We start from the raw sequence: 23,923 nt of genomic DNA, 5'->3' as shown, positions 1-23,923 counted from the left end.
TGTCTGAATGACATATATATATATATATATATATATATATATATATATATATATATATATATATATATAAAACGAAACATGACTTCTAATTAGAGATCGCCGACCGCAGACCCGATCCCAGAGTGGGATCGGGTCGGGTTTCACGAAACCCGACTTTGCTAAAAGTGAGCGACTTTTGAAAAGTGCCGATCTGTTTCGCTCAACCCTAGCGGTCAGTTGGTGTTGTTTTCAGAAAATTCCTGCATGAATTTGGTTGGTATATTCATCCTAATCCTCTTCCCATTTGGTTTGTCCCTCCTACTGTTCCCTTGATTTCCATTCAATTGTTTTGGGGGTCTATCTGAATGAATTAGAATTGTTAATCTACACACTGACATATGAGGAGATACTCTATCAGAAACACATTATAATTAGGAAGCTCTATCAGTTTTAACTATCTAATAAATCTACCAATTTATTATTGGTTATTTTTTTTAGATTTTTCCTTTTCTCTTCATACTAATATAACATACTGAGTTTTTAATCACTCTTCCTGGGCCCAGCAATGTCATTGGCTACTGCTCCAGTCTCTGATGATTGGCTGGAGCGCTGACGTCATGTCAATGCCGTTGCAGCAAACATTAGTCTTATTGACTCATGCGTTCCACATTGGTAGAGCCACCGAACCCAGCGATTTGCTACAGTTGTTATAAGGGCTGAAAGCGTGGCGTTACCACTGCCTCAGATCAACGAAAAACGGAACAACCACAAAGAAGCATGGCTGGACCTAGGGTGCTGGAGAAAAAGCTCGGTTTGTTATTCCATCAGTGTCTGAGTCTGTAACAGTTAAAACAATACAACATCTTTAAGATCGCTTCCTAAACTATTATTACTAGCAATGATACTTTTTGATGAAAATCAAATTCTATCACAACCTTGGGGTATAAGCATCATTGCCATAGTTTATGGTGGATGCAATAGGAAACATCAGCAAAATGTGGCACAGCAACACAAGTGAGAAACGTGCACTCCGTTATCTAAATAAAACACGGATTCTAAACAGTTAATGCCATGTGAAAGTCAAGCTGAAATACCATAGTATACCTTTCCTCCACTTCGCAGTTTATTAACTGTCCATAATTCTTTTATCTTTCAGGAACTAAATAGCTTTAATTACTTGGACTTGTATAAATTGGCTGACTTGTTCAATCTGACACTGCTGGAGACGGCGGTGGTGGACTTTCTAGTAAAGCACCTGTCTGAGCTTCTGAAAAATCACCCTGAAGAAATTCTTGCACTCCCCTTCCGTCTGCTCAGAGAGGTCCTGGAAAGTGACCAACTAACATCACTTAGCGAAGAGCAGATTTGGCAGGTGAGTAATGTTAAACCTCGTGGAGATCTACAAAGTTGTACGAAAGATACTAGACTTTCTGTTTGTATGTCAGGCTTTTACCTTCGTTACGTAGCAGTGTTTGATTCCAAGATTCAAGAAATTCACTATATGAGTCAGCATACTAAGGTTGCGGTCAATCACTGATTAGGACCACCCACTGGACTCTAAAGCCCACCAGGAGCTGGGATTACCAGTTATACCAGATCTTTTCCCACAAATGTTATCAATTATATCAGTTAGTTTAGCTCCTTCTGCTCTATAACATGTTGCACATTCATATTGCTCTGTGTTCAGTGGGAAAGTTTTCCAACTTCATAGGACATAAAATATATAAAAACAAAAATAGCTTTGTATTATTTATATTTTTAGTCACTATTTCATTTACATAAAACTTCCCAGGTAATAGCCCTGCTGTTTTTTTAAAGATATTTTAAAAAAGGGATACATTTGGATTATGCAATTCCTCAAAACACAAAAGCTATAAACAGCACTTTTTATATTAGATAGTGGTATGGAAATCTAAAAAAAACAAACCTCAAAAACATTTTTGGAAACATTCTTAAATCATCCTTAATAGTATTCCAAGAGCAAAGAGGAGGCTATGATGGCAGAAAGCCAGCTGAGGAACACTGCCTGTGATCTACCATGGTCGCGGGGACCACAGTAGGACAGGTCCAATGGCAACATTAAGGGAAATGGAACTTGGAGGGGACATCCTCTGGGTGGGGGTTGTGATACATGTAAAACAGGGCAAAGTTACAAATGAGTTAGATTTACACAAATTAATAATTATGGACACGTTTTTAGATCACATTGTGAATTTGGGAATAATCCTGCTCTCTCCATTGTCTGCTCCTCTTCTCTGAGACGTCTCCTCTATTGTGGCTAGCCAGCTTTCTCCATGCTTTACGAGTGAGCCGAAAGTCTATGTTACAGTGTAAGCCTGTGGAGCCTCGCTCTGATGTTCCAAAGACTGACATTGTAAAAGAACAGAGCGCAGCGTGTCCCGTACGTAAGGTTTGCAGAACGGTGACGTCACTCAGAAGAGAAGAATGATGCTGGACACCGGCGAGAGCAGCGAAGGTGAGTACATTAATACACTCACACTACATTACATGTACATATAACTATACATGAGAATGTTTCTTTAAAGCAGCGGCCCTGCGCTTAGTAACCCGATGTTTACCCTGGTTACCGGGGACCTCGGGATCGTTGGTCGCTGGAGAGCGGTCTGTGTGACAGCTCTCCAGCGACCAAACAGCGACGCTGCAGCGATCGACATCGTTGTCGGTATCGCTGCAGTGTCGCTTAGTGTGACGGTGCCTTAAGAGAGGAACTCCAGCAGCAAAGATTGAAGAACATGTTGGGGCAGCAGCAGCAGGAGAGATCAGACACAAGTTTTCAGAGATGCATGTTTTGCAGTGAGGAATTTAAAGGAAACAGCGGTTTTGATAAGATTCTATGTAGAGGGGATGACCTAAGAGGGAGGAGCTCTGTCTCTAGCTCCTCCCTCCTCCCGTCTACATAGAATATTAGATAAGATATATTACAAAATTGCTTATTTTCATGTGTACTATTCATTTATTACATTAAAACTTAACGGCGGTTACTCTTTAAGATTGTTTATTATGCCCTCCCAGCATATAATATTCTTTAGAATTTTGCTTTTTGTAATTTTTCTAAAAGAATATTTTATAGTATGTTTAAGCTTGAAACTATAAAATCTATGTCACATCTGATTATGCAGAGACATTTTAGTCTCATGGAAAAAGTAAAACAAAAGAAGCTGAAAAAATACAGCCATGCTGATACATTAAAGATCCATATTAAGTACTGTCATTTTACCCTGCTTTACTTATATGCAGTCATTGATTTGAATCCATTATCTATCTATCTCTATCTATCTCATATATATCTATCTACAGTGCTGTGCAAATTAATTGGGACAAAGCAAAATATTAAAATGTTATAATGCACTGTTACATACTAATTCTGAAAATTACCTTTTTCCACTGGCTAGTTGACCAAGATATATTTATTATATATTAAAACTGATTTGAATCACTGACTGGTAACCAACTTATGATTTTACTTAAAAAAATGCTTTGTCCTAATTAATTTGCACAGCACTGTATCTATCTATCTTCCTCATATCAATCTAATAACTATCTATCATCAATCTCTCTATCTAATATACTGTATATTTATATCGATTTCATATCTACCTAATATCTATCTTCATATCTATCTATCCATCTAATATCTATCTATTTCATATCTACTTAATATCTATATATCTCCATATCTATCTATCTATCTATGTATCATATCTATCAATCACCTCTCTATCAATCTAATAACTATATATCATCTATCTCTCTATTTACTTAATATCTATCTAGTTCTTATCTACCTAATATCTATATATCTCCATATCTATCTATCTATCTATCTATCTATCTATCTATCTATCTATCTATCTATCTATCTATCTTTATAAGCACTGACCCCAGGTTGAATGGTGAACGTTGGTGGACAGCCATTTTCATGTCTCTCCACAGATACTCAATTGGGTATAGGTCAGGGCTCTGGCTGGGCCAGTCAAGAGCGGTCACAGAGTTGTTCTGAAGCCACTCCTTTGTTATTTTAGCTGTGTGCTTAGGGTCATTGTTTTGTTGGAAGGTGAACCTTCGGCCAAGTCTGCGGTCCAGAGCGCTCTGGAAGAGGTTTTCATCCAGGATATTGCTCTACTTGGCCGCATTCATGTTTCCTTCAATGACAACCAGTCATCCTGTCCCTGCAGCTGAAAAACACCCACAAAGCATGATACTGCCACCACCATGTTTCACTGTTGGGATTGTATTGGACAGGTGATGAGCACTGCCTGGTTTCCTCCACACATACCGCTTAGAATTATCACCAAAAGGTCTATCTTCATCTCATCAGTCCAGAGAATCTTATTTCTCATAGTCTAGGAGTCCTTCATGTGTTTTTGTTAGCAAACTGTATGCGGGCTTTCATATGTCTTGCACTGAGGAGAGGCTTCCATTGGGCCACTCTGCCATAAAGGCCAGACTGGGGGACGGCTGCAGTGATAGTTGACTTTGTGGATCTTTCTCCCTACTGCATCTCTGGAGCTCAGCCGCAGTGATCTTGGGGTTCTTCTTTACCTCTTTCACTAAGGCTCTTCTCCCACGATTGCTCAGTTTGGTTGGACGGCTAGGTCTAGGAAGACTTCTGGTGGTCCCAAACTTCTTCCATTTAAGGATTATGGAGGCTACTGTGCTCTTAGGAACCTTGATTACTACAGAAATTCTGTTGTGACCTTGGCCAGATCTGTGCCTTGCCACAATTCTGTCTCTGAGCTCCTTGGCCAGTTCCTTTGACATCATGAGTCTCATTTGGTCTGACCTGCACTGTGAGCTGTGAGGTCTTATATAGACAGGTGTGTGCCTTTCCAAATCAAGTCCTATCAGTTTAATTAAACACAGCCTCCCTCCAATGAAGGAGTAGAACTATCTCAAGGAGGATCACAAGGAAATGGACAGCATGTGACTTAAATATGAGTGTCCGAGCAAAGGGTCTGAATACTTATGACCATGTGATATTTCAGTTTTTCTTTTTTATTGCAAAAATGTCTACATTTCTGTTTGTTTTTCAGTCAAGATGGGGTGCAGAGTGTACATTAATATGAAAAAAATGAACTTTTTTGAATTTACCAAATGGCTGCAGTGAAACAAAGAGTGAAAAATATAAAGGGGTCTGAATAATTTCCGCATCCACTGTATATGTATACACACACACACTGAGTGACAGCATTTTGTAGTGTCCTCTTATTAGTTCTCATTGCTATCTAACTGAGGGTTATTAATACATTTAGGCATAGCCTTTAGAACTATTTTATTGCTGGAGGCTATTTTCTTTTATTAATGGTCATTGGAAATAAACTAAGTATGACTATAAATATGAACCAGTGTAGGAGAGCGCTCAGAAAGCAATAAAGATCTATTTTGCTTTATCTTAGTAAATAAGTAATTCCCCCTTAGAAAAACGCAATAGAAAAGAATCCAATTTAGCCCTATTTTATTGCCAGAAGTGTAGCCAAGTTCATCATTTTTGCAAAGGTTATACTAGTAATGCAATATACCATGGATGAATCTAATATGCAACAGAGGTGAAGATTGGAGAGAACTGAGGATTAGTGTCAGGGTGTTTTATATAAGCAGTACATGATGGACAGGCTGGAGACAGATCTACAGAATCTCATTAAATTGCAGGATTGTTCATTGCTGACTATTTTCAGTAAAATAAAGTAGTCATAGACTTTGACAAATCTCCATTCTATATATAATAAATTAAAATTGTAAAGACACATGCAGTTTTTTTATTGAATAGTTGATGATTCTTAATAAATGGGCTTTCGGACTTTCAGTTTCTTTAATACTTAACCTAATTATCACCCATTTCTTCACAGCTACTGATTGAAATCATTTACTTATTGTTAGGTCAGTTTACATTCTAAAAATTTCGTATGAAAATATGTATGATTAAAAAATTAAGTAAGAAATAAAAATGATCTATATATACACAATCTCACTCTGTAGATTTTATGTGCGAGTTGCTCATTAAGGGTGTATTTTCCTGAATGCTTTGAATCCAGCAACTAGAAATTCTGATTTTCTGCCGATTATTTCAAACGCGCAACTGCAAGCTCTCATGATCAGACGCAGAAGATAATTTACAGAGATAACCAGTTATGAGTCTGATCATTTTATGTGGGCATTTGATATTTGGTTGTTTTACTGGAGGGTTTCTATTCTTACAATAATAAAAAAAACACTCAGCCAAGTAATTTTCATTCCCAACTGTGTTCAAAAAATTATTTTGTATGCTGGAAGAAAAATAAAAAACAGGCATAAAATTGAGAACTTATATGATAAGGATGTATTCTCAACCACCAGATCGGCGAGTAATGGTAAATCAGAAAAGTTAAAATTCCAGCACCTGATGTAAAAAATTTATTTGTGTATTCAATCCTGGTTAAAACCACATATAGCTATATGTCGTGGTCATAAGCAGAGCCACCGCGTTTCGGGTGCTTGCACACTTAGAGTTGTGAGTAGTGGTGGACACGTTGAATCTGCTTATGACCTGGTCATATGGCTACCGTATATGAGTTGTCTACCACCAGATGACCTAACAAATAACTTTATTTACTTGGTTCTTTTTTTAAAGTCATACATGATTTTTATGTTAGCACTTTTTATACAAAACATGTGTAAACTAAACTTTAAAAAAAAAAAAACAGGAAAGGCTTAAGAACTTCAAGTCATCTACTATATAATTGTCTAAGTGTCACTTCCGTCTTTCTGTCTGTCTGTAACGGAAATCATTATATACTCACCTTCCGGATCCAGCCCAGGCATTTCCCGCTCCTCGTGACGCTCCGGTGACCGGTCCATGCATTGCGGTCTCGCGAGATGATGACGTAGGGTACTCGCGAGACCACATGTCAACATCTCGCGAAACCGCAATGCACTCTTGGGAGCGACGGGCACAGTCCGGCTGCTCCCTACTCCCCTGCAGTCAGTGCCCCCTCTATACTACCCCCCCAGTCAGCGCCCGCCGCCCACATAGCGTTGTAGTAGTCCGTTAAACCGACTGCGTTACACCATGGCATAACGCGGTGTAACGCAGTCTGTTAACGATGCTATTAACCCTATCTGATGAACTTTTTACTATTGATGCTGCCAATGCAGCATCAATAGTAAAAAGATATAATGTTAAAAATAATACAAAAAATAAAAAATCGTGATATTCTCACCTTCCGTCACCTCCGCAGCAGCTTTTTCTTCAGCTCACGATGCTCCAGACCCACCGCTTCGCTGATTGCTCGCGCCCAGCCGGCGCTGGGCAATATACTACGTTGCTGAGCAATATACTATGTGGCTGGGCAATATACTACGTGCCTGGGCAATATACTACATGGCTGGGCAATATACTACATCCCTGGGCAATATACTACGTCGCTGAGCAATATACTATGTGGCTGGGCAATATACTACGTGTCTGTGCTATTTACTACGTGGCCTGTGCTATATACTACGTGGCTGTGCTATATACTACGTGGCTGTACTATATACTACGTCGCTGAGCAATATACTATGTGGCTGGGCAATATACTACGTGTCTGTGCTATTTACTACGTGGCCTGTGCTATATACTACGTGGCTGTGCAATATACTACGTGGCTGTGCTCTATACTATGTAGCTGTGCTCTATACTACGTGGCTGTACTATATACTATGTGGCTGTACTATATATTATGTGGCTGTGCAATATACTACGTGGCTGTGCTATATACTACATGGGCTGTGTTATATACTACGTGGCTGTGTTATATACTACGTGGGCTGTGTTATATACTACGTGGCTGTGCTATATATACTAAGTGGCTGTGTTATATACTATGTGGCTGTGTTATACTACGTGGCTGTGCTATATACTACGCGGGCTGTGTTATATACTACGTGGGCTGTGTTATATACTACGTGGCTGTGCTATATACTACGTGGGCTGTGTTATATACTACGTGGCTGTGTTATATACTACGTGACTGTGTTATATACTACGTGGCTGTGCTATTTACTTCATGGGCTGTGCTATATACTATGTGGCTGGGCAATATACTACGTGGCTGTGCTATATACTATGTGGCTGTTTTATATATTATGTGGCTGTGTTATACTACGTGACTGTGTTATATACTACGTGCCTGTGCTGTATACTATGTGGGCTGTGTTATATACTACGTGGGCTGTGTTATATACTACGTGGCTGTGCTATATACTACGTGGCTGTGTTATATACTACGTGACTGTGTTATATACTACGTGGCTGTGCTATAAACTATGTGGGCTGTGTTATATACTATGTGGGCTGTGTTATACGCTATTTGGCTGTGCTATATTTCTCTGCTGTATCTGTGCATCATGAATCGTGGTATGTGTTAAAGAGGGGGGCCCACTGAGACTCTTTTGCCCGGGGCCCTCAAAAACTTGGAGCTGGCCCTGGCTTCACTGATTGGTCAGGCCCGGCCGCAAACAATCAGCGACAGGCCCAGTCTGCCCGCGAATTGGCGCGGAATTTGAACCACGCTTCGCTAATTGGTCGCGGCCGGCCAAATCCTGTGTATAAATTGCATTATTCTGAAAACTTCATAAATAAACTACATACATATTCCAGAATACTTGATGCGTTAGAATCGGGCCACATCTAGTGTATCAAATTTTGTAAAACTATAGAGAGGGCAATATTGACTATTACTTAAGGCTCCTTCTCCACAAAGGGTCCACTTCGCCATAGCCTTGTCTTTCCCAAACAACCCGAGCGGAAACAAAAAAATGTAAAAAAAGATTTACAATATTCAAGAATAAAGATTTGATACATAACAGAAATTACTATGGAACTTTTACTAATATTTACTTACATTTCATTATATGCTCACCTTAGTGTCGCCTTGAATGCAGTTGTAAAGTGCTCAAAAGCGGTAGTCATGACCGAGCTGCTGTCCGGCTATACTCTCTCACTTTACATGCAAACAGTGTTCCAGTCCCACTGTGTCAGGTGTGGGGTGCATCACACTCTCTTGCAGGCTGCAGACATATCTTATCTCCTTTCCTTCATCCTCAGCAACCATCGCACACAATTCCAGGGACACCAAATTCATTGCAACAAACGTTTACTAGTCAGTCCAAATTCATCACGTGGTTACACGTAGGATAGGGCACAGCACTTCATACTCCTCACTTTCTTAGCATAACACATCTTCAGTCCTATCATTCTTGCCTCCTCGAGCATCCCTTCACCCACTGGCTCTGTTAGCCCCATGGATCTCCCTTCCCATTTGGCAGTTCACCCGGGAACCATTACCCTCTGTCTTGGTGGGCCCCTGTCCATCTTCCCTTGTACATCAAAGGACATGATGTGCTCGGTCATCCCTATGTCAGACCTTGGGCCCCAGGCGTGACAGGAGAGTATGCTCGGGATTCCAATATGGCGTTCCACTTCCTTGAATACATGCTGACCCTAGCAGCCCACTGGACTTGAACATGGACTTGTCGCTGCATTTCTGTATCTTCCTTACTAACAGGAAGTGTCCATCTTTTATTTACACTAGTTTCCACCCACTGGGCTAGTTCTATTATTAACTATGTCCTATCCTATTGACTAAACCTATTTTTCTTATCCTATGTCCTACACCTTTACTAAATAAACAGTACTTATCCCTAATCTAATCCTGTGCTTACCCTGCACTAATGCACTACTCACATTATACGTCAACACCTTAAATTACCTACATGCTGTACATTACCGTAAGGCATTATACAAGACTCACATCACTATTCACATTACATGCAAATTCACATAACACTGTATACATAGAGCGATTGTTATCTTCAAGGGCACAATTGTTATCTTCAGGGGCAGGAACAGGGTAAGGGTACCGTCACACAGTGGCATTTTGATCGCTGCGACGGCACGATTTGTGACGTTCGAGCGATATATCCGTGACGTTCCAGCGATCTCGCTGTGTCTGACACGCTCCTGCGATCAGGGACCCCGCTGAGAATTGTACGTCGTAGCAGATCGTTTGAAACTTTCTTTCGTCGTCTAGTGTCCCGCTGTGGCGGCATGATCGCATGGTGTAACAAAGGTGTGCACGATATTGTATACGATGTGCGCATAGTAACCAACGGCTTCTACATCGCACATACGTCATGAAATTATCGCTCCAGCATTGTACATTGCAAAGTGTGACTGCAGTCTACGACGCTGGAGCGATATTATTACGACGCTGGAGCGTCACGGATCGTGCCGTCGTAGCGATCAAAATGTCACTGTGTGACGGTACCCTAAGACAAGAGCCTTCTTTAGTGTGAAAAAAACCTTACAGACTTCAAAGGGATCACAACATTAGAAACTGTATGATTGCTGTCAATTAGTGTAGCAGTTGCATTGAATCTGCCATGAGACATTTACACAAGTTCAGTAGTACCACAAAGAGATCCTTCTGAAGAATTGACTATCCCATGCCTGACATATAAAAACAGTGCAAAAAAAATCCACCATGGCATATATTCTCTAAATAAATTTCTGTTCCCGCTCTACATTACTTTTATAAAAACGTGTTGCTAGGTTTTCAAATAGAGTTTTGGATGATCTCAAGTCATGTAAAACCTGCAGCTAGAATCACATTTTAATGCCTGTAAATCTGGTTCATATATGAGCCTGACCTTTATTCCTACATCTTTAAAATGTGACGATTGTCAAGCCAACAGGTGTTCTCTATAAGAAGTATGCTGAGCAGAGAGCTCCGAAAATCAAAATAAGATAGAGCATAAGTGCAAAGAATAGGAAAGGAGCAGATGTATGAATGTTCATGGGATTCATATTACTGAGCCTGACATTCTCTTAATCAGCCCCTGCAGTGTGTTCTGGTATCCCGCCAGCCTAGTGCTGCTAAAGTATGTTGGGAATGGAGTTTTGCAATCAGAGCCTGGTAGTCAGGATATTGAAGTTTTCCTGGTTAGTGCCATGAGTACGGCCACCTGCCGCACTAATGTAGCAGTTAGACTCAGACTTATATGAGTATGGTGCCTGTAAGCATTAGGCTTCTGTTAACCTGTCTTCTAAAAGATCATTTTTCCATCAGTTTTGCTTTAAAAGATATTAACTGCTCCAAAAATGTTATTTTCTTTGCACTGTGAAGTTGTTAAAATTGTTTTATTTTACAGAGAAACTTTAAAAAAAAATGTATGTAATTATTCAATAATTGGGTTGCCCACTATGGACAATCTATTTTTATTGTATGGTCCCTCAATAATGAGCAGATCATATGTTTTGGTTTATTTTTGTGAATGCCATGTTCGCCTCTTTGGGCATGGATATAGTATGTCCCTAGATGTAACTATGAAAATCGAAAAGAAAATATTCATTGTGTACATTACTGCCTGCATCTAGCCAAAATTCTACATCATTGAAAAAAGATAATATGTTGCAACATGACTTATTATATTTTAATGACTTAACAGCTTATTTAATCAAATTACATTTTATTCCGGAACTACTAATGTGATTTGTCAGCGAATTTCACAATACAAGTAGTATACCATATTCATTAGGTCTCTAGGCCTCGTGGTGAAAATGCATGCCATAATGGCTATTTAATTCTTTTTGATAGTTTTTCCCATCTGATGTTAAAATAAGTCCTAATAACTACCGTATTTTTCGGACTATAAGACGCACCGGACCATAAGACGCACCCAAAATTTGGGGTGAAAATTGCAGAAAAAAAGATTTTTTTATAAGATGGGGGTCCGTCTTATTGTCCAAATTTACAGTATCTTACCTGAGGGCTGGCGGTGGCAGAGCAGGGTCACAGGAGGCAAGGTGTCGGCAGAGGTGGGGTGATGCTGGGATGAGGAGGTGCTGGGATGAGAAGGTGCTGGGATGAGGAGGTGCTGGGATGAGGAGGTGCTGGGATGAGGAGGTGCTGGGATCAGGAGGTGCTGGGATCAGGAGGTGCTGGGATCAGGAGGTGCAGTGAGAGGTATGGCGTGAGAGGGGTCCCAGGCTTACCATGCAGACAATGCAGGCTTACCGTGGCGGCAGAGGTGCGGTGGCAGAGGTGCGGTGGCAGAGGTGCAGCGGCAGAGGAGGCGCAGTAAGCGGGGTCCCTTTCCCCGGTATGGTGATGCAGCAGCCCGGTAAGCAGCAGAGCCGGGTGAATCCTGTTGTTATCGGTGGGCGCGGCCATCTTCCTGAGGCCGCGCGTGTGCAGATGAAGCGCTCTGCTTCCCAGGGCTTCAGGAAAATGGCTGCGGGAGGCCGCGCGTGCGCAGATGGAGATCGCGGCGGCCATTTTCCTGAAGCCCCGGGAAGCAGAGCGCTCCATCTGCGCACGCACGGCCTCAGGAAAATGGCCGCCACCACCGATAACAACAGGATTCACCCGGCTCTGCTGCATACCGGGCTGCTGCATCACCTCACCGGAGAAAGGGACCCTGCTTACTGCGCCTCCTCTGCCGCCACACCTCTGCCGCGGCACCTCTGCCGCTGCACCTCTGCCACCGCACCTCTGCCGCCACGGTAAGCCTGCATTGCGACTATTAGACGCACCCCCCATTTTCCCCCCTTTTTTAGGGGGGAAAAAGTGCGTCTTGTAGTCCGAAAAATACGGTAGTTGCCCTAAGTCTGGCAGGTCAAAAGCAGCTCTTCCCAGCAGTTCTGCATTCTGTTTGATGGGGTAATGACTACTTACCACCAAAACCAATATTAATTGACTGTTCCATTCAATCTTATGCATGGATGGGATTTTAGTAACAACAATTTCTACAATAAACCTTCTACAAGAGATCCTGTGTTGATTGTGAAAGATGAATGGGAATTGATTAGAATTGTGGGTTGCATGAAACACTTTTTTGGATTGAAGGGTGTCTGTCATTCCAAATTTACACTTTAAACTAACCACATAGCTTTGCAGGAGATAGAGAAACAATAAAAATTGTTATTTTTAATTTTTAAAAGTGTTTCACCATTATCCCCAAAAACAACTATGTTGTAATATGCAAATGGAGGTGCTCAGTACACCTTTGTCATGACTAAATGCCTCAGTGCTCTGTTTCACCCACTTATTTAAATTACTGCCACTGATTCTCTGTTGATTGATGGGGGTGCTGTTCCATCATGTGCTCAATATTATTGTGCAGGACATAGCACACAAGTCACTCTCTCCTCGCGTCTGACATTGCTCGTCACCTATGCTATCAATTCAGTGCAGGAGAGAGCACACAAGTCACTTTCTCCTCATTTCTGACATTGCTTGTCACCTATGCTATCACTTCAGTGCAGGAGAGAGCACACAAGTCACTCTCGCCTTGCTTTTGACAATGCTTGTCTCCTATGTTATCACTTCAGTGCAGGAGAGAGCTCACAAATCACTCTCTACTCGCTTCAGACATTGTTTGTCTCTTATGCTATCACTTTGGTGCAGGAGATTGTACACAAGTCACTCTCTCCTCACTTCTGATGTTGCTTGTCTCACTTGATGTCACGTCAGTGCATGACAGAGCACACAAATCATGCTCTCTTCACTTCTGACATTTTTTGTCTCCTCTGCTATTACTTCAGTGCAGGAGGACACACAATAAATCATTATTTATTGAATCACATCTAATGTGGTGTATTTAATTATTTGTTCTGAATGTCCAACTGGGGGTCTGTATGTGGGGGAGACAGGGCAAAAACTTAGAACAAGGATGAATTCTCATCGCCACACAATAAGAGAAAAAAGAATGGACCTATCGGTAGCAAAACATTTTTGTATCCCCGGTCATGGAATTACTTGTTTTAAAAGGTAGTTTCAAATCTCAGAAAGACAGAAGAGTCTGTGAATATAAACTCATGATGACCCTTGACACACTCAGTGCAGGAATGAATGTTTCGCATGGATTTATGTCTTTTTACATCAATTAAGGAATTTGCTCTTGAGATCTTCTGGGGTCATTATAACACAGAACCAGATCCATTCAGAGGACCATAAAACATTAAGACTTCCTTATCTTTGAACTGTTCCAATATCTATGTCTGTCCCTCTCACATAATGATAATTCTGCTTCACGTCACTTGTCTTAGATATTGCCTTCATTCTCTCTGTGCTGTGTTGTGTATAAGCATGTGATTATTCAGAATTTGCATTTGTCTTTGCCTGATGAAGGGACCTGCATAGTCTCAAAAGCTTGCAATTTGTTATTATCTTTTCAGTTAGCCATTTAAAGGTATCAACCACTGAGGACTCTTACATTTAAATATTTTTCTATCTACTGGCCAACACGGTACAAAGATATACAGTATATCTTTCCTGTATTTATTTTTAGAGCACCAATGATTCCATGGTGCTGCACATGAGAAGGGGTTACATAAAAATACAGATGTAAATTACAGAGAATAAACTAACAATGATCGACTGGTACAGAGGGGAGAGGGCCCTACCCTTGTGAGCTTACATTCTACAGGACAATGGGGAAGGAGATAGTAAGTTTGGGGTTTGCAGCAATTCAAGTGGTGGTGAGATGGCAGCACAATCAGTGCAGGCTGTAAGTTTTCTTGAAGAGATGGGTTTTTAAGTTCCATCTGAAAGTTCTAAATGTGACAGATAATCGAACATTTTGGGGCACAGAATTCCAAAGGATGGAAGATATTGGAAAGAAGTCTTGCAGCTGACATCGCTATGCAGCGATATTTGAGGGATGCCATCAGCGAGGAGTGATTTGTGTGCTCTCTCTTGCACTGAAGTGGTAGCAGAGGAAACAAGCAATGTCAGAAGCGAGGAGAGAGTGATTTGTGTGCTGTCTCCTGCATAGGAACAGGAATCAGATAACTAAAGGTACCTTTACACTGAACAACATTACAACGATAGCGATCCGTGACGTTGCAGCGTCCTGGATAGCGATATTGTTGTGTTTGACACGCAGCAGCGATCAGGATCCTGCTGTGACATCGCTGGTCGGAGCTAGAAGGCCAGAACTTTATTTCGTCGCTGGATCACCCGCTGACATCGCTGAATTGGCGTGTGTGACGCCAATCCAGCGATGTGTTCACTGGTAACCAGGGTAAACATCGGGTTACTAATCGCAGGGCCGCGCTTAGTAACCCGATGTTTACCCTGGTTACCATTGTAAATGTAAAAAAACAAAAACACATACTCACATTCTGTTGCCTGTCACGTCCCCCGGCGTCCGCTTCCCTGCACTCCTCCTGCATCCTGTGTCAGCGCCGGCCGGCCGTAAAGCAGAGCACAGTGGTGACGTCACCGCTCTGCTTTACGGCCGGCGCTGTAGTGTAGTGTAGTGTGAGCCCTTAAAGTGGTTATCTAACTTCTAAAAAATGAAAAAATCTATTAACATACAAAAAAACACACAGTACTCGCTTCTCCTTTTCTTTGGCTATCCAGCACTCATGCTTCAGCGGTGTTCCATATCTGTGTTAACCAGCTGCCATCACGTGACCACAACAGAGAATCAGTGACCATAGGGGTCATGTGCTTCATTACTGCCATATTTGTGCCATTTGAGGTGATTGTCCAAAAACATTCAAAACAGAGTGGATGCCTTGAAATAATAAATTAATGTGAACTCCTCAACTCTAGCCCCCATGACTACAGCACAGGATACTCTGGTAATCTCTATGAGGACAGTCTGTGTCTGCATTGATGTCATTGTGTGTTTATTGTATAATGACCATTTTTTGGCTGCTGACCACTGAGGCCAGTCATAGGTCTCAGCAGTCAGGTGACTGAAAAGCAAAACGTAATTTTCTGTCCCACCTGAGACCACTTGAGCAGCGTTCACTGGTGTGACAGGCCAGAGCTTGCGAGTATACATTCTTAAATCATTAATAACTAGTGATGAGCGAGTGTACTCGTTGCTCGCGTTTTCCGGAGCAATCTCGGGTACCTCTGAGTATTTATGACTGCTCGGAGGTTTAGTTTTCATCGCCGCAGCTGAATTATTTTCAGCTACTAGCCTGCTTGATTACATGTGGCTAGAAGCTGTAAATCATTCAGCTGCCACGATGAAAACTAAATCTCTGAGCAGTCATAAATACTCGGAGGTCACCCGAGCATGCTCAGGAAAACCCGAGCTACGAGTACACTCGCTCATCACTATTAATAACAAGATTTTTTTAAAATGAGAAAAACACGATTCTGACCCTAAAAAATCTACAAAGTTGTTGTGTATGTGGGCGTCTGTCTGTAGCATTTTTTAAATAAAAAATCTCCACTCAGATCCAAGAGTCTAAAAAACGTGCAAAAGACCAAAATTGTGTATATAGACTTTATGATATTTTGTAAGATCTGACTGCCCAATTTTTTAATGAAAAAAGACGCCACAGTCACCGGAGATGTGTCGAAATGCTACATGTGCATCCAGCATAAGTGGAGTTACAATTTGGTGAAACTTCTTAAATGGTAGCTGTTTATTTTTTTGAATCAGATATGTTTTATTGAACATTTTATAAACAAAACTTTAAATCCTCAACCCTCCCCAACTCACCCTACCCTTCCCAACTCTCAGATTCAGGAAATGAAGTGTCCATTCAAAATGGCAGTCGTTTCTAATTCCATAGTTGGGGCTTTGGAAACTGACTAAAAGCCTGATACAAACACATATTTAAATGGATGTACATGTATGCTAACGAGCTGCTAATTTGTTTTAGGTAGCTTTCTCTTGGACACAATGTAGGCAGTGTCTTCCTGCTTGCAAGCATTACTCATCTCTCAGCATGCCAATTCCAGCAGAAGGTTTATGATTCTTATTTAGCCGGAAACCCCATTCACACACAACCCTATCTTCAGACACCTTCTCTGATTGCCATAGATAATTATCTCACGTCACTTTGTTGAAATGAAGCAATAATTTCCGTTATGTTTCTCTCCCAGCTCACTACACAAGATGTACAGAGTGACAAACGCTCTGTTAATGAAACCACAGTAAGACATTAGGTTACATACGGTAAATCCGTACTCATTTTGCGCTTTTATAAAGCAAATTTGTTGAAATTAGTCGACACATCCACTTACATCTGCAGGAGATAACCGTACCTGGGCTTTTATAAGTCTGTTGTGTCAAAACTCATAACACGTCAAAGATTTTTCTAGAGGTCCTTTTACAGCGAGGACGCGGGGGAGCCATGATTTTAAGAGTAATTTCACATTGTAAATGAAAAAAGAGAGGCACGACTGTTCATTTGCACCAATCATGCTTTCCTTTCATCTGCTCTGATTAGGCTTGGTGCGGTTTCATCAAACTACTCTATCACTGAGCTGTCACTCGAGCCTTCTGTTGATTGAAAACAATCAGTGCTCTGATGGCACAATTATTCTGACCCTTTAACTAGAGGCTGCTGTGATAATGAAAGGTTGATTATGATAGTTTGTGCCTCTTTCAGTTTGCCAAGAAGGTTAATTTGGGCATCAGACGGATGTTTAATGGGCGCTCGCTGCCTACACTGAGGTAAATGAGAACGTGCAGTCTTCTATATTGCATGGATATAGTTTGCCTGCCAATCACTGTCATTTAGACTTTGTGCTTTACACTCTGGAAATCACATTTTAGTTTTTTTTTCTCTACTGGATTTAATTTATTCACTGCCCTGAGGAAGTTCTATTACTCGGTGACCTTCACAGCAGCCTTTCTAGTTCCTTTTTTTCATTCTTTTTTTTTTCTTCCACAAGAAGAAGAAAAACATAGCGGGAGCCAATTGTATTTTATTTTTCTGCCACATAGATTAAAGAAACAATGATGTGCGGTTACCTACGAGTCCTACACTTCTTCCTATGCTAGATTCCTCTCTTCCTACATTATATCCTCCTAAATTCAAATAAACATCTTGCTGTTATTCTTGACTGTTTGGTGGCCACTAATTGGATTAACCTAAGATCATATCTAGCATGGTGGTAATAAGATGTCATAAGAAGTGGTACAATCGAAGCTATTCCACAAGAAGGCTGGATCTACCGCATGTGCAGCTGATCTACGCACTCTACGCTATACCATTCACTGTACTTTTGTACTGTGGAGTTTTTGAGAATCTCTCAGAGAAGATTCCCCCCCAATACCACAGAAAAGTTCCCCCCTCACTCTAACAATTTTTTCAAGTACGAGAAAAATGAAGGGTCCTAGTTTCATCAGTTTTTTATTTCAGTGTTTCTTCAGATTTTCATCTGAGTTTGGTCCGAATTGCATAAAGAAAGGTTCTTTACCTTCTCCTATCTAGCAGCCCGTGAACAATGGACAGAACTTAAGGCCCCTTCACATTTAGCGACGCTGCAGCGATACCGACAACGATCCGGATCGCTGCAGCGTCGCTGTTTGGTCGCTGGAGAGCTGTCACACAGACCGCTCTCCAGCGACCAACGATGCCGGTAACCAGGGTAAACATCGGGTAACTAAGCGCAGGGCCGCGCTTAGTAACCCGATGTTTACCCTGGTTACCATGCTAAAAGTAAAAAAAAACAAACAGTACATACTTACCTACCGCTGTCTGTCCTCCAGCGCTGCGCTCTGCTTCTCTGCTCTCCTCCTGTACTGTCTGGGAGCCGGAAAGCAGAGCGGTGACGTCACCGCTCTGCTTTCCGGCTCACAGACAGTACAGGAGGAGTGCAGAGCGCAGCGCTGGAGGACAGACAGCTGTAGGTAAGTATGTACTGTTTGTTTTTTTTTACTTTTAGCATGGTAACCAGGGTAAACATCGGGTTACTAAGTGCGGCCCTGCGCTTAGTTACCCGATGTTTACCCTGGTTACCAGTGAAGACATCGCTGGATCGGTGTCACACACGCCGATCCAGCGATGTCAGCAGGAGTCCAGCGACGAAATAAAGTTCTGGACTTTCTTCAGCGACCAACGATCTCCCAGCAGGGGCCTGATCGTTGGTCGCTGTCACACATAACGATTTCATTAACGATATCGTTGCTACGTCACAAATAGCAACGATATCGTTAACAATATCGTTATGTGTGAAGGTACCTTTAGATTCAAAGTGTTGTCTGATTTTTTCACAGACCCATAGACTTACATTACAGATTTTTATCCAACACTCAGCTTATTATTGAACACTAGATGGTGGCCTGATTCTAACGCATCGGGTATTCTAGAATATGTATAGTAGTATATAGCACAGCCCACATAGTATATAGCACAGCCTACGCAGTATATAACACAGCCCACGTAGTATATAACACAGCCCACGTAGTATATAACACAGCCCACATAGTATATAACACAGCCAACATAGTATATAACACAGCCACGTAGCATATAGCACAGCTACGTAGTATATTGCCCAGCCACGCAGTATATTGCACAGCCACATAGTATATAGCACAGCCCACGTAGTATATAGCACAGAGACGTAGTATATAACACAGGCCACGCATTATATAACACAGCCCACATAGTATATAGCAATGTGGGCACCATATCCCTGTTCAAAAAAAGAATTAAAATAAAAAATAGTTATATACTCACCGTCCGTTAGCCTCCGGATCCAGGCCAGGCGTTTAGCGATGCTCCTCGCGACGCTCTGGTCCTAAGAATGCATTGCGGCAATAACACGGCAATAACACGTCATCTCCGGTCATTGCCGAAATGCATTCTTGGGACAGGAGCGTCGTGAGGAGCGGGAAAGGCGCCGGAAGGTGAGAATATAATGATTTTTTTATTTTTATTATTTTTAACATTATATGTTTTTACTATTGATGCTGCATAGGCAGCATCAATGGTAAAAAGTTGGTCACACAGGGTTAATAGCAGCGTTAACGGGTTGCGTTATGCCGCTGTGTAACGCAGTCCATTTAACGGACTGCTAAAACCCTATGTGGCCGCTGACTGGAGAGAAGTATGGGGGGGGGCACTGACTGGAGGGGAGTAGGAAGGGGCCAATTCGTGGCCGGACTGTGCCTGTCGCTGAATGGTTGCGGCCAGCCGGCCGCGACCAATCAGCGACCCGGGATTTCCATGACAGACAGACGGAAGTTAGAAAGGCTGAAAGTTAGAAAGGTTAGTTAGGCTGTATGTATAAATAAACATGGAATAAATCACCTTTGAAGGCATAATATTTGTGAATTGAATTATGTTGAGAGAATTACAGTTTACGGGAGCCACCATCTTGGGATTGGCTAACACGGTCCTAGTGTGATATGATATAGTGTGTACAGAATATACAGTATATTATACATTGGAGATATGCATGATATTTTTACATTTATACCTGGGGCGTAGAAAAAACCACAAGACCCTAAGGCCAAAGTTTTAGATACCCCCTTCTCCTCTGAACACAATAAAAAAAAAAAAAGGCAGGACCATGGCACATAGGTTCATATGCAGGACATAACTCCCAACTTTTAAAGGCAGAGTGTGATGTGTATTGTTGCAAGTACACAGAAATAGTGCCAATACTGAAGCCCCTTAGTTTTTACTAAAATAAAGGGCTTGTTGTTGGAGGCAAAATGTGGCCTACTCTAGCTTGGAATAAGTAACTTTGCTTTGTCTGAAACAAGTGCTGTCTTTTTTTGTACTTTGAGATCAAATGGTCAGCCACAGTGCTTCTTTGCTATATTTCTGTTTTTTATTCTTATGCATATACTGTAAAGAAGCAGTTATTTGTAGGGCTATATATATATATATATATATATATATATATATATATATATATATATACAGTATATACACTACTCAAAAAGGGAGCACTAAAATCCTACATCCTAGATATCACTGATTGAAATATTCCAGTTGTAAATATTTATTCATTACATAGTGGAATGCGTTGAGAACAATAAAACCTAAAAATTATCAACGTAAATCACACCTAATAACCCATGGAGGTCTGGAGTTGGAATGATGCTTAAAATCAAAGTGGAAAATGAGGTTACAGGCTGATCCAACTTCTGGACACTACGCTGGCAGACAGCAAACCTTCTTGCTACAGCTCGCATTGATGTGCCATCCTGGATGAGCTGCACTACCTGAGCCACTTGTGTAGGTTGTAGAGTCTGTCAAAACATAAGCCAGAAAGCATTGGTACTGAGATGTGGTCTGTGGTCCCCACCTGCAAAACCACGCCTTTACTGAGCGTGTCTCGATAATTGCCAATAATTTCCATCTGTTGTCTATTCCATTTGCACAACAGCATAAGAAATTGATTGTCAAACAGTGATGCTTCCTAAGTGGACAGTTTGATTTCACAGAAATTTGATTTACTTTGAGTTATATTCTGTTGTTTGTGTTCCCTTTATTCTTTTGAGTAGTATATATATAAACATACAGTTAGGTCCATATATATTTGGACAGAGACAACATTTTTCTAATTTTGATTATAGACATTACCACAATGAATTTTAAACAAAACAATTCAGATGCAGTTGAAGTTCAGACTTTCAGCTTTCATTTGAGGGTATCCACATTAAAATTGGATGAAGGGTTTAGGAGTTTCAGCTCCTTAATATGTGCCAGCCTGTTTTTAAAGGGACCAAAAGTAATTGAACAGATTCAAATAATATATATATACAGTACAGACCAAAAGTTTGGACACACCTTCTCATTTAAAGACTTTTCTGTATTTTCATGACTATGAAAATTGTACATTCACACTGAAGGCATCAAAACTATGAATTAACACATGTTGAATTATATACTTAACAAACAAGTGTGAAACAACTGAAATTATGTCTTATATTCTAGGTTCTTCAAAGTAGCCACCTTTTGCTTTGATGACTGCTTTGCACACTCTTGGCATTCTCTTGATGAGCTTCAAGAGGTAGTCACCGGGAATGGTCTTCAATTCACAGGTGTGCCCTGTCAGGTTTAATAAGTGGGATTTCTTGCCTTATAAATGGGTTTGGGACTATCAGTTGTGTTGTGCAGAAGTTTGGTGGATACACAGCTGATAGTCCTACTGAATAGACTCTTAGAATTTGTATTATGGCAAGAAAAAAGCAAAAAGTTAAGAAAAACGAGTGGCCATCATTACTTTAAGAAATGAAGGTCAGTCAGTCCGAAAAATTGGGAAAACTTTGAAAGTGTCCCCAAGTGCAGTGGCAAAAACCATCAAGCGCTACAAAGAAACTGGCTCACATGAGGACTGCCCCAGGAAAGGAAGACCAATAGTTACCTCTGCTTCTGAGGATATATTTATCCGAGTCACCAGCCTGAGAAATCACAGGTTAACAGCAGCTCAGATTAGAGACTAGGTCAATGCCACCCAGAGTTCTAGCAGCAGATACATCTCTACAACAACAGTTAAGAGGAGAGTTTGTGCAGCAGGCCTTCATGGTAAAATAGCTGCTAGGAAACCACTGCTGGGGACAGGCAACAAGCAGAAGAGACTTGTTTGGGCTAAAGAACACAAGGAATGGACATTATACCAGTGGAAATCTGTGCTTTGGTCTGATGAGTCCAAATTTGAGATCTTTGGTTCCAACCACCGTGTCTTTGTGCGACGCAGAAAAGGTGAATGGATGGACTCTACATGCCTGGTTCCCATCGTGAAGCGTGGAGGAGGAGGTGTGATGGTGTGGGGGTGCTTTGCTGGTGACACTGTTGGGGATTTATTCAAAATTGAAGGCATACTGAACCAGCATGGCTACCACAGCATCTTGCAGCGGCATGCTATTCCATTCCATTCGGTTTGCGTTTAGTTGGACCATCATTTATTTTTCAACAGGACAATGACCCCAAACACACCTTCAGGCTGTGGAAGGGCTATTTGACCAAGAAGGAGAGTGATGGGGTGCTACGCCAGATGACCTGGCTTCCACAGTCACCAGAACTGAACCCAATCGAGATGGTTTGGGGAGAGGTGGACTGCAGAGTGAAGGCAAAAGGGCCAACAAGTGCTAAGCATCTCTAGGAACTCTTTCAAGATTGTTGGAAGACCATTCCCGATGACTACCTCTTGAAGCTCATCAAGAGAATTTCAAGAGTGTGCAAAGCAGTCATCAAAGCAAAAGGTGGCTACTTTGAAGAATCTAGAATATAAGACATAATTTCAGTTGTTTCACTCATATATACAGCTCTGGCAAAAATTAAGAGACCACTGCAAAATGTTCAGTTTGTCTGATTTTCTCTTTACAGGTATATTTTTTAGTAAAATGTAGATTGTTCATTTTTACTATAAACTTGTGACAACATGTCTCCGAATTTCCAAGCAATAAATGTTATATTTTTTTCTTTAAAAAAATGGTCAAAATAAAAAAAGCCCAGTGCTTTCAGACCTCAAATAATGTAAAGAAAACAAGTTCATAATCATTTAGAAATAACAATACTAATGTTTTAACTCAGGAAGAGTTCAGAAATCAATATTTTGTGGAATAACCATGATTTTTAGTCACAGCTAATATAGACCAATCTGAGGACTATTGAGGATCAAATGCCAATATTTAATTTTATTAATGGATGGAATGGCCAGTGATAAAATGTGCCAATGTTGCGGCCATAAGGCCTTTGTCAAAGGCAGTTATCTACAAGACAATACAACTAAATAATACGAGAATATTCCAAATCCATAATGGATCAATCAATACATCAACTGGTCACATATCAGTCAGAAGTGAACAACATGTAACAAATAAATATTCAGTATGCATGTGTAAATACTGTATATAGCACACATAAAAAGTGAGCATATGTACACATCAATTGCCAAAATTTTTTATAACACTGTGTATAGCAAGAAAATAATAAAGAAAATGCACCAAGAAATATCCAGTGAATTTTCATATCTATAACAAAAAATAAACTATGAGTCTATGTAAAAAAGGGGAATGGCAATTACCATATAGTCAATTATTATACGTCAAATATAAATATATCAACATACATAAAAAACAATCTCAAAAGAGGATACAGTCCAAGGTCTCCAAGGTAAATGGAGAGTAAATTGCACACTGTTCATGTGTGCGGTGTGCAATATGTATGTGTGTAGATATTGTC

General features: G+C 40.9%; 1 protein-coding gene across 7 annotated transcripts in view; it reads left to right on the top strand.

The window, feature by feature from the left end:
* KLHL32 (kelch like family member 32) overlaps nt 1-23,923 on the top strand; it is a 508,172-nt gene that overhangs the window by 315,089 nt on the left and 169,160 nt on the right. For all 7 annotated transcript variants that reach the window (XM_069726338.1, XM_069726337.1, XM_069726339.1 and 4 more), the window contains one exon: nt 1,136-1,351. In XM_069726338.1, coding sequence (XP_069582439.1) covers nt 1,136-1,351 — 216 coding nt within the window. The remainder of the gene's footprint in view (nt 1-1,135; nt 1,352-23,923) is intronic.

This window comes from Ranitomeya imitator, chromosome 5 (assembly GCF_032444005.1).
Source record: "Ranitomeya imitator isolate aRanImi1 chromosome 5, aRanImi1.pri, whole genome shotgun sequence".
Lineage (NCBI taxonomy): Eukaryota > Metazoa > Chordata > Amphibia > Anura > Dendrobatidae > Ranitomeya > Ranitomeya imitator.
Note: the sequence above shows the minus strand (reverse complement) of the source record. Positions and strands in the feature narration are given on the sequence as shown.